At 43.7% G+C, this 12,099-nt stretch overlaps 1 protein-coding gene across 2 annotated transcripts in view; it reads right to left on the bottom strand.

The window, feature by feature from the left end:
• Nucleotides 1-24: 24 nt before the first annotated feature.
• Nucleotides 25-12,099, bottom strand: part of Slc25a16 (solute carrier family 25 member 16) — a 21,533-nt gene continuing 9,458 nt past the window's right edge. The window contains exons 4-10 of one of the 2 annotated variants that reach the window (XM_031348052.1): nucleotides 10,964-11,027; nucleotides 7,113-7,234; nucleotides 6,656-6,722; nucleotides 3,544-3,706; nucleotides 1,896-1,964; nucleotides 1,477-1,486; nucleotides 30-293 (exon numbers count right to left, since the gene is read on the bottom strand). In XM_031348052.1, coding sequence (XP_031203912.1) covers nucleotides 150-293; nucleotides 1,477-1,486; nucleotides 1,896-1,964; nucleotides 3,544-3,706; nucleotides 6,656-6,722; nucleotides 7,113-7,234; nucleotides 10,964-11,027 — 639 coding nt within the window. In that variant the 3' untranslated portion in view covers nucleotides 30-149. Of the gene's footprint in view, nucleotides 294-1,476; nucleotides 1,487-1,895; nucleotides 1,965-3,543; nucleotides 3,707-6,655; nucleotides 6,723-7,112; nucleotides 7,235-10,963; nucleotides 11,028-12,099 lie in introns of both variants that reach the window. The other variant, XM_031348051.1, reaches the window with a different exon arrangement.

Here is a 12,099-nt window from a genome sequence, read left to right as displayed (position 1 = left end):
ACACACACACACACACACACACACACACACACACACATACACACACACACACACACACACACACATCCTTCTGAGAATTTTCTGAGGAAAATAACTACAAATCATGATTTTTTTTCTTTCAGTTAAGGTGAAAAAATTGCTTCATGAGTTCATATGTTGTGAAAGCCACCGCTTGAGAGGGAATACAGCGGATGTAGTTCAGAGATAAGCCTCGATACAATCCTCTCCGAATCCCATGGTGTCCATAGACGTACTTCATGGTCTCCCGCATGGTACTGAAAGACAGTGTAAAATGATGAAGCAACCATCCAAAAGGAACAAGCCACCCACAAGCTGACAAGACAACTCCGAGCCCAGAACAGCTTTATTTATTGTTTGTTTGGATGGCTTCTTCAGACAGAATGGTGTTCTGTAGCCTGGGCTAGCTTTGAACTATAATCCTCTGCTTCCCAAATGCTGGGCAAAGAGGACTATGCCACCAGAAGCAACTTATAGTAGCATTTTTAAAGGCGGCTTAACTGGCTGTGGTTGCTCAAGCTTGTAATCCTAGCACTTCAGAAGTTAAAACAGGAGTTTCAAGTCAACTTGAGCTACAGAGAGAGACTTTGTCTCAAATAAAACAATAAATATTTGCATATATAAATACATATAAACAAGTCCAGGTAGTACACGCCTGTAAGTTTAGCACTTGGGAGACAGAGACAAGAAGACCAGGAGTTGAAGGCTAGCCTTTGCTAAAGTAAGTCAAATGTTTGAAAACTGGCCTGGAGAGTTGGCTCAGAAGTTAGGAGAACTTCAGAACTCAGGTTCCATGCCCAACATCCACGTGGTGTTCTACAACCATCTGTAACTCCAGTCTCAAGGGATCCAATACCCTCTTCTAGCTTCAGCAGGCACCAGGAATGGACATGGTACACAAACACACATGCAAGCAAAACATTCATAAAATGACAAAACAGATAAGTCTTTTAAAAGCAAAGTGGCCTGACTGCAGTACATGAGACATTGTGTAAACTTCCATCTGGAATAGCTTTTGGAAGACAAAGGTGACACACAGCTAATATATCATAATGACAAAATCAAGTCACTCCAAAAGTGGAAGCATTCTACAGGCCTGCATTCCCAGGCTCCTCAGGACTATGTGCTCAGTCTGTACCACATCTAGGCTGTTACCTGACAGCACCATCCCACAGTCACACTGATGGAAGCACTGGCTGTATGAACAGCCACTCTTTTAGAGGCAGGGTTTCTCTGTATACCACTGGCTGTCCTGGAACTCACTCTGTAGACCAGGCTGGCCTTGAACTCAGAAATCCACCTGCCTCTGCCTCCCAAGTGCTGGGATTAAAGGTGTGTACCACCACTGCCTGGCTGAAAACTCTTTAAGCTTTCTTTACAGTGCAACTTTTCTGCAGCTGCTTGGTGCTGCAGGCCTCAAGTCTGGGGTTACCCCAGTTCTAAGAGGCACTGCTGGGAATGATGGGGCCTCTCCAATTGGGGCCTGGCAGGAGGCAGTTGGGGAAGATTATATGACCTTACCCTCTTCTTTGCTTTCTCTTTCATTCCTGGCCCATGGATCGGGTCAGGTTGAGTTTCTCTGAGACAAGGTCTTGTATAGTCCTGAAGGATAGTGTATGTTCAAGGTCAGATGTGTACTGCATAGTGAGATCCTGCCTCAAATACCAACAACCAAGAAGTCGGGTAAGAGGGTCACACCTTATCCCTGGCAATTAGAATTTAAGAAAGGAAGGTCACAACTTCAAGGTCATCCATGTTGCATTCTCATCCAGAGAATTGGAAGCCAACTCTGTCCTAAAACATAAGAGGCTCTGTCCTAAAAACATAAATTTAAAGACCATTAGGTTTCTAAAGATTATGAAGTTTAGAACACTTACAGGCACTTCTCAAACTCTGGTAGAACTGCCCCTAACTGCATTCTCCGACGGGTCACATCAAATGGGTAGCTGAAGAAACACAAGAATTAAAGACTTAAAAACAATCTCTCATTTTCTATCTGACAACCATTGAAACCAACATCTTAAATCTACTGAGCAGTCTGGGACTGGGTAGGTGGGGGTGGGAGGATCTATTTTTGTTTGTTTGGTTGGTTTTGTTTGTTTGTTTGTTTTCAAAACATGGTTTCTCTGTGTAGTCCTGACTTCCTCTGGTGATGAACAGCAAGATGGAAGTAAGCTGAATAAACCTTTTCCTCCCCAATTTGCTTCTTGGTCATGATGTTTGTGCAGGAATAGAAACCCTGACTAAGACAAATTGGTACCAGGAGTGGGGTATTCCTGTGACAACCTGACCATGTTTTGGGGAGGACTGTGGAAGGACTTTGAAATTTTGAGCTAGAAGACTTGACACAGGTTGGAGTTATCACAGAAGGGAACTTCAGTTGGGGAAGTGCCTCCATGAGATCCAGCTGTGGGGCATTTTCTCAATTAGTGATCAAGGGGGTAGGGCCCCTTGTGGGTGGTGCCATCCTTGGGCTGGAGGTCTTGGGTTCTATAAGACAGCAGGCTGAGCAAGCCAGGAGAAGCAAGCCAGTAAGGAACATCCCTCCATGGCCTCTGCATCAGCTCCTGCTTCCTGACCTGCTTGAGTTCCAGTCCTGACTTCCTCTGGTGATGAACAGCAAGATGGAATTAAGCTGAATAAACCCTTTCCTCCCCAATTTGCTCCTTGGTCATGATGTTTGTGCAGGAATAGAAACCCTGACTAAGACAGGGGCATACCCCCTTGATCACTAATTGAGAAAATGCCCCACAGCTGGATCTCATGGAGGCACTTCCCCAACTGAAGCTCCCTTCTCTGTGATAACTCCAGCCTGTGTGAAGTTGACATACAAAACCAGCCAGTACATTCATACACCTCAATCCAAAAACACGTATACACACAAAACACACCACATATCACACACATAAACACTCACATATCACAATACACACACACACACACACACACACACATCACATCACATATAACACATACACTCTACATACCACACACACACATTAAATGGCTCAAGTGTCAGAAACTTCTTGTGGGCCAATTGACCAGCACAAATGGAGTCAGGCAGTGATGGCTCACACCTTTAATTCCAGCACATAGGAGACAATGGGAGGCAGTTCTTTGCCAGCCTGGTCCACAAATCGAGTTCCAAGATAGACAGGTCTACACAGAGAAACCCTGCCTCAAAAACAATACAAACAAGTAAAACAAAACAAAAAAACAAAAAACCAAAAAAACCCCAACAAACTAATGAATGCTTATATTTTCGTGATTGTTTTTCCAGACAAATCTATAGGAAAGTGAGTGGGAGGATCTGGATTAACGCAATCGACTACTGGCATGTACTTACCTATAACATGCTTATGATGAAGGTGTGTATGAAAAAAATGGAATTAATATGTATCAAAGTGAAGTGATATTTTATAAGGGATTCTGCTCTTCAATGATCTATTAGAAGAGATTAACATGATCACAATGTCAGACGTGACCCAGAGCCAGAGGCTGGGGAACTGAAGTAGAGGCACTTACGATATAGTCTGTGCTATGGCTCCAGCAACACCACCACAAAGGAGGTTTATGTGAGTCTTTAAAACTAAGACATTCGGGTTGTCGGACGAAGGTCGGCCAAGCAGGGTGGGAGCATAGGAAAGCCCGACGCTCTTCAAGGTACCAAAGGTGAAAAAGGAAACACCTGCAAAGCAGGACACAAGCTCACCATGACATGAACTGAGAAAGAGATCTTCATTATATGATAACAAAATAATCGAAGGAAACAATTATGCATTTCCTAGTCTAAGACAATTGCTTTAATATGTTTAATTACTACTAAACATACTAATTCAAAGACATTACCAGTTATCAAAAATGATACCATTAGTTTTCATACAGAAATATATACTATGCACTGAAGAAGTGAAAACTACTTTAAATCATATAGGAGTAGAATTAAAGTCTTCCACAGTTTAAAATGAGTAAAATTTAGCCAGGCAGTAGTGGCACACGCCTTTAATCCCAGCACTTGGGAGGCAGAGGCAGGCAGATTTCTGAGTTCGAGGCCAGCCTGGTCTACAGAGTGAGTTCCAGGTCAGCCAGAGCTACACAGAGAAACCCTGTCTCGAACCGACTCCCCTCAAGAAAAAAAGAGTAAAATTTAAATTCATAATCATAATTTGGTGCAAGGGGGAGGAGAAGGGGAGGGGGCCTGAGACACAGCCTTACCGAGTAACTCCAGCTGGCCTGGAATCACTCTGTAGCCCAGAGGAGCCCAAGCCTCTCAAATGCTGAGATTAAAGGCATGTACCACCCAGCCCATAGTTCATACATTTTACATACACAGGCACATAGTAGATAGACTGTGATGGTTTGAATATGCTTGGCCCATGGAAAGTGACACTATTTGGGAACTGTGGCCTTGTTGAAGGAAGTGTGTCACTTTGTAGGTAGGCTTTGAGGGTTCCTGGGCTCAGGCTTCCTGCTCCTGGCTACCTGCAGAAAACAGTCTCCTTCTGGTTGCCTTCGAATCAAGGTGTGGAACTCTCATCTCTTTCCCATGACTGAACCTCCAAACCTGTAAGCCAGCCCCAATTAAAAGTTTTCCTTCCCTGGGCAGTGGTGGCATATGCCTTTAATCCCAGCGCTTGGGAGGCAGAAGAAGGGGGATTTCTGAGTTCAAGGCCAGCCTGGTCTACTGAGTGAGTTCCAGGACAGCCAGGGCTTAAAGATTTCAAAGTCATTCTCAGCTACATAGTATGTTCAATGCAAGATTAGGGTACATTAAACTTCACCTCAAAAATAAATATGCACTCAGAAAACAGCTTCCCAGCAAAAACAAGAAAATACAGTTTATATCTCCAACATAATGAACCTCAGAACCACAGTCAGTCACAACATCATTTCCTTTATGTGAAATGCGACCTCCAGAGACGTAAAGAGTAATGGCTGTTTACATTTAGGAGGCTTAACTATGGATGCGACATGATGTCAAGTTCATTATGATGATGGCTGTGTATCTAAAATCAAGGAAAAACCAATGACTTGGACACTTACGTGGTGTTCTAGTTATAACTCAATGAAGCTGTCATTGAAAAACAAGTCAATTGCTATTCCTTAAAGACCCTTTAGGGTTAGAGAAACAGCTGAGTCTAGAGAGCACTGCCTACTCTTGCAAAGGACATAGCACCCACATGATGCTTTATAGCAATCTCTAAGCCTCTTCTGGTCTCCAAGGGCAACAGGCACACATGCAGTGTACACACACATATACAGGCAAATCACTCACACACATGAAATAAAAATAAATAAAATTAAAGACAGCAGTATTTCAGCCAGCATGGCAGTCAGTTATAATCCTAGCACTGGGATTTAAGGCCCTCAGCTATGGAATGAGGACAGCTTGGGCTACAAGACTTATTATCTAAAAACAGAAAGAGAAGTGAGAGAAAGAGTTTGCTGCATAGCACCCGGGCTGGTCCCAAACTCCCAGGCTCAGTCTCCTGCCTCAACTTCTCAAACAGCTGAAATTACAAGTGTTTACCACTTTGCCCAAATGTCCAATGCAGATGAGGTGATCTTGAAATTTTGACCCTCTCACCTCGACCTCCCCCAGCGTTAGGATTAAAGAAATGTGCCAACAGGGCTGGAGAGATGGCTCACCGACTGACTGCTCTTCTATAGGTCCTGAGTTCAATTCCCAGCAACCACATGGTGGCTCACAACCATCTGTAATGAGAACTGATGCCCTCTTCTAGGGTGGCTGAAGACAGAGACAGTGTACTCAAATACATAAAATAAATAAATCTTTTTTAAAAAAAGAAACGTGCTCTTTTAAAACTTTTTTTAAAACATACTTTTTTTAAACTTTATTTTAAAATATGAGTGTTTATGTGTGCACCACATGGATGCCTGGGGCCTGCAGAGGCACAAAGAGGTTGACTGAATCAGAGTAACACATGATTGTGAGCCATCAAACAGGTGCTGGGAACCAAACCCTCATCTGTACGTGCTCTTAACTACTAACCCATCTCTCCAGTCACACACCTGAATTCTTTTTTGTTTATTTTTGTTCAAGACAGGGTTTCTCTGTAACAGCCCTGGCTGTTCTGGAACCCAGTGTATAGACCAGGCTGGCCTCAAACACAGAAAGGTCCATCTGCCTCTGCCTCCTAAGTGCTGGGATTAAGTCATGTGCCATCATGCCTGCCTCAAAACTGGATCTTTAACAACATAACTGTTCATTAACAATATGTTAACTGAGTTACATATTTAAAAAAAAAGAAGTAAAATTGCATTTCTACTCAGTGAACATAAACAGCAAACTTTATATATGATGGGCTGAGTGACCATATTTGAATTATAATTCTATCTTCATCTTAAGTAAGAGACATTTCAGAGAGCATCTTCTCATGTTGTCACTTAAAAAACACTGGTGGCATAAACACAAAGTAGAATGCTGACAAACTTCATTTTGCTTTGCCTTGCTCTGCTTTATGTCTGAGATGGGATCTCGCTGTATAGACTATGCTAGCCTGGAGCTCACTGTGTAGACCATGCTGGCTCCCAACTCACAGAGCCCTGCCTGCCCCTGTCTCTGAGTGCTGTATGAAAGATGTGCAGCATCTGCCTGGCCCAGTTTGACTCATACCTGCATATGGAGCCATTCCTAATATAGTAGGCATCAGACCTCTGTAGAATCCAAGGAAACCGCCTTCCTTTGAATGAGGAACATAGAGGATTATATCATACTCATTATGATAAACTTCATTCAATAAAAGCATGCTGCATTAGAAGCCACCCTAGGACTCCTCTGAGATACAAGCATGGGCTCCTCAGGGCTATTGCTGCTGTTACCATTAAATACTCCTTCCCTCCTCCCTCTCTCCTCCCTCCTACCCTCATCCCTTCCCTCCTCCTTGCTCACTTTCTCCTTTGCTATGGTACTGGGAATCAATCCAGAACTCTTGCACGGTAGGCAAGCGCTCTATCAGGGATCTACACCCCTAACCTAGTACCATTAATTCAAGCAGAGGAAAAGGTAGCTATCCTCCACAGTCCCCAGGACAGGAAGGCCTGCTGTATGTCTGGAAAGTGGGGTGGAGTACCTTGGCATAGATTGTCTTGAAGGCATGAATGATCCCTGAATAGGTGTGCTCTCCTTTCACCTGGAAGGCCAGGCGCACCCTGACCACATCAAGAGGGTAAGTGCAGATGACCGCTGTCATGCCTGGAAAGGACAGAACCGCAAACGTAAAAACCGTGACATCTACATGTGTACACACACACTCCTGGAGGCCAGAGAACTTGAACTTGGTTCTATGAAGAGCTGCAATCACATGTTCCTTATTATAGCTCTTGGGAGCCTGTTGGCCCAGCACAGGACAACACTGTGTGGAAGCAGATGATACAGGAAGAGCAGAACCGTGCTTGAACATGAACGTCATCTTCACAAAACTCTGTGCCATGTACTTGTTACAAACATGGATGGCCTCCAGGGTTTAGAAACACTACTCTGATTCTCCTGCCATGCTCTCTGGGGATCAAACTCAGGACATCACATCTCCCAACCAACTGCCAAAAGCTGTCTAGACCTTCACATGTGTATTCATGAGCACACAAACCCATGAACACACACACACATTAAATAGCCAGTGAATGGTCAAGAATAAACTAAATAAAGGCACTTGCCAACAAGCCTGACAAACCCGAGACCTATCTTCAGGAAAAAGAAGCAAACCAATTCTTGCAAGCTCTCCTCTACTGTGCACACACGCACAGGAATGAACACACACACACACACACACACACACACACACACACATATTTTAAAAAATGCTAAGGTAGGAAAAGAGCATACCCCCTTTTATTTGGTGCTTATTATTTGCCTTTGCTTCTGTTTTGTTTTCCGAGACAGGGTTTCTCTGTGTAGCCAAGGCTGTTCTGAAACTCTCTCTACATATAGACCAGGCTGGCTATGAACTCTGCCTGCCTCTGCCTCTCCAGTGTTGGGATCAAAGGTGTGTGCCCAGCTATTTTTTTTTTGTGTGTGTGCTTTTTCTGATAGTATCTTGGCATATAGCTCTGGCTGGTGTAGAATTTGCTATGTACTCCATGCTGGCCACCAAGTTTCAATGATCCTCATGCCTCAGCCTCCAGAAAGCTAGGACTCTAGGGGTACCACTGCATTCACAAAATCTCTTCACTAAGAGACCACAGTAGTGAGGCTGGCAAGAGGGCTCAGTGGGAAAGGGCACTGACTGCTCTTCTGAAGGTCCTGAGTTCAAATCCCAGTAACCACATGGTGGCTCACAACCACCCATAATGAGATCCGATGCTGCCAGGCAGTGGTGGCACATGCCTTTAATCCCAGCACTTGGGAGGCAGAGGCAGGAGGCCAGCCTGGTCTACAAAGTGAGTTCCAGGACAGCCAGGGCTATACAGAGAAACCCTGTCTCAAAAAAACAAACAAAAAGCCAAAAAAAAAAAAAAAGACAGGGTCTTGCTATATAGCTTATAGTAGTCTAGAACTCTCTATATGGATCCTAGATAATTTTGAACTGGTTAACAGTTCTCTAGCCTTGGTCTCCCAAGTTCTGGAATGCAGGCACCTATAACCTATAAGTCCTGGCTTAGCTGAGGGCCTGTGTGTGTGTGTGTGTGCACATTGCTGCCTGTAAAGTGATTCAGTTAGCACTGCTTTCTTGGTTTGGTAGCTTTCTAATTTTACCAAACTTATTTATTTTTAAATGTTTTTGTTTTTGTTTTTGTTTTGTTTGTTTGCTTTTTTGAGACAGCGTTTCTCTGTGTAGCCCTGGCTGTACTGGTACTTACTCTGTAGACCAGGCTGGCCTCGAACTCAGAAATCTGCCTGCTTCTGCCTCCCAAGTGCTGGGACTAAAGGCGTGCGCCACCACCGCCTGGCATGTTTTGGTTTTTTAAGGTATGGTCTCTGCACATATCCCTGGCTGTCCTGGAACTCACTCTGTAGACCAGAGGAGGCTGGAACTCAGAGATCTACCTGCCTCTGCCTCCCAAGTGCTGGGATTAAAGATACGTACAATCTCTCTCAGTTTTAAAGAAATGCACAGCTCAGGCTGGCCTCAACTTCATGATCCTCCCATCTCCACCCCTTCTCCTTGTCCTACTGGCATGGAACACACAACCCTACCAGTGGAATTATTTCCTCATGGGTAGTGTTCTTCCAAGCTGCATTGCTGTAGAGGTCAGAGGACGAATCACAGGAGTAGAGTCTCTCCTTCTACCTTGGGGATGCTAAGTACTAAACTCAGGTTACCAGGGTTGGCTGCAAACACCTTCACTGGGGGAGCCATCACACTTGCCCACTCTTTAGTTTTTAATCCTCTTCTTTCAGAGCCAAACCCCTTACCTCCATTAACCAGCATCCCCATCTCTAGTATCTCTCTTTCCATGTTTTACCTGAACAAATATAAAACTTCCAGTTCCATTTGAAGGTGGTTAACACACAGTAAATACACACTCTAGATTATAGATATAAATGGACTAGGACATTAACTTATCCTGGAATAGGAACAAGGTATTAACTGTAGTCGAGGAAATGAAACATGGAACAGAACCTTCAGAGAACCATCTACACACACACACAACTCTAAATGGCCTTACCTTACCTAAACAATAAAGAGGGTTTTTTTTTTTGATTCTATTTTTTCTTTTTAATAAGGAGTTTTTTGTTTTTGTTTTTGTTTTGGTTTGGTTTTTTTGGTTTTTTTTTTGTTTTGTTTTGTTTTGGTTTTCCGAGACAGGGTTTCTCTGTATAGCCCTGGCTGTCCTGGAACTGACTCTGTAGACCAGGCTGGCCTCGAACTCAGAAATCCACCTGCCTCTGTCTCCCAAGTGCTGGGATTAAAGGCGTGCGCCACCACTGCCTGGCTAATAAGGAGTTCTTAACAAAGATTTTTTTTCTCTTATTTTTTAATTCTGTGTATCCGTCTGTGCGTTGTGTATGTACACAAGACAACAGGTGCCTTTGGGGGTGAAAGGGGTTGGTTTCTCCTAGAGCTAGGATACTAAGACACTGTGAAGCACCTGAAGTGGGAGCTAGGAACCGAACTCAGTCCTATGCATGAGCAGAAATGGGGTTGGAGGGGCTGGCGAGATGGCTCAGTTGGTAAGAGCACTGACTGCTCTTCTGAAGGTCCTGAGTTCGGATCCCAGCAACCACATGGTGGCTCACAACCACCCGTAATAAGATCTGATGCCCTCTTCTGGTGCGTCTGAAGACAGCTACAGTGAATTACGCCAGAGAAAGCAGGGCCGGAGTGAGCAGGGCCGGCAGAGGTCCTGAGTTCAATTCCCAGCAGCCACACACATGATGGCTCACGGCCATCTGTACAGCTACAGTGTACTCATACACATAAAATAAATAAAATAAATCTTTAAAAAAAAAAAAAAGAAATGGGGCTGGAAAGATGGCTCAGTAGTTCTCAGTAGTAGAACATATTACTCTTCCAAAAGACCACAGTTTGGTTGCCAGCACCCATGCTGGGTACCCTACATAACCAGTAACTCCAGCTCCAAAGTATCCAATTCCTCCTCTGGCTTCCACGGCCACGTATGTGTACACACTCACAGATACATTCTCTCTCTCTCTCCAGCTTCCACGGCCACGTATGTGTACACACTCACAGATACATTCTCTCTCTCTCTCTGGCTTCTGTGGCCATGTATGTGTACACACATATACACACACACAAGCATGCCATGCACACGTGTATTTGCATGTAAATAAAAATAAATATTTAAACACAGGCCTACCAGGACTACATAGTAATACTGTCTCAATAAAAAAATAAATAAATATTTAAAAAAGTAACAGGAAGTCATCTAAACTGTTTAACCATCACTCAAGCCCACAAATTAAGCACTTTGATATAAAGAAAACTTATTTATCAGATATAAATGTACCTACTCATCTTACCTGCCATGGATCCAGCCATTAATCTGTGCACATGACCAGAAACTCCCAGCTTTGTAGTAATGAACTAGAAACCAAAAATACTGAATTAAATGAGATGCTATTTTATGTGTTAAAATAAAGTTAGAGGGGCTGGAAAGACGGCTCAGAGGTTAAGAGCATTTTCTGCTCTTGCAGACTTGGGCTCAGTTCCCAGTACCCACATGACAGCTCATCATTGTCCCTAACAGCAGTTCTACGGGATACAGCACCCTCTTCTGGCTACCATAGGCCTCAGACATGCACAGTACACACACGCAGATATATATGAAAGCAAAATATCCATATACATAAAATAAAATCCCAGCACTTGGAAGGCAGAAGGAGGCAGAGTTCAAGGCTAACATGGTCTAAATAAGTTTTTTTTTTCTTTTTGGTTTTTTTGAGACAGGGTTTCTCTGTATAGCCCTGGCTGTCCTGGAACTGACTCTGTAGACCAGGCTGGCCTCGAACTCAGAAATCCACCTGCCTCTGCTTCTCAAGTACTGGGATTAAAGGCATGTGCCACTACCACCCAGCTTAAAAAAGTTTTTAGTTTCTTTATATGGTGTTTTACATGTATCAAAGTTTGCCACATATGTGCATCACCAGTGGAGGCCAGAAGAGGGCATCAGATTCCCTGAAACTGGAGTTACAGATGCTTTTGAGCCATCATATGGGTGCTGGGAATCAAGCCAGAGTTCTTATGAAGAGCAGCAGTGCTCCTGACCACTAAGACATCTCCAGCCCAAAATAGAAATCTTTTTACTTATTTATTTTTTTAATGTAAAGTCAGGCTGGGTGTGGTGGCGCATGCCTTTAATACAGCAAAAGTAGGTGGATCTCTGTTACTTCAAGGCTAGCCTAGTCTATAGAGTGAGTTTCAGGACAGCCAGGGCTACACAGAGAAAACCTGTCTCAAAAAACAAAAACAAAAACAAAAAAACAAAAAAAGAAAAGAAAGAAGTAAACTTAAGATAAGAGAAATCAGCGGGCAGTTGTGGCGCATGCCTTTAACCCTAGCACTTGAGAGGCAGAGACAGGTTCGAAGCTAGCCTGGTCTACAGAGTGAGTTCCAGGACAACCAGGGCTATACAGAGAAACCTTGTCTCAAAAACAAA

The sequence above is a fragment of the Mastomys coucha genome, unplaced genomic scaffold, assembly GCF_008632895.1.
Source record: "Mastomys coucha isolate ucsf_1 unplaced genomic scaffold, UCSF_Mcou_1 pScaffold3, whole genome shotgun sequence".
NCBI classification, from domain to species: Eukaryota; Metazoa; Chordata; class Mammalia; order Rodentia; family Muridae; genus Mastomys; species Mastomys coucha.
Note: the sequence above shows the minus strand (reverse complement) of the source record. Positions and strands in the feature narration are given on the sequence as shown.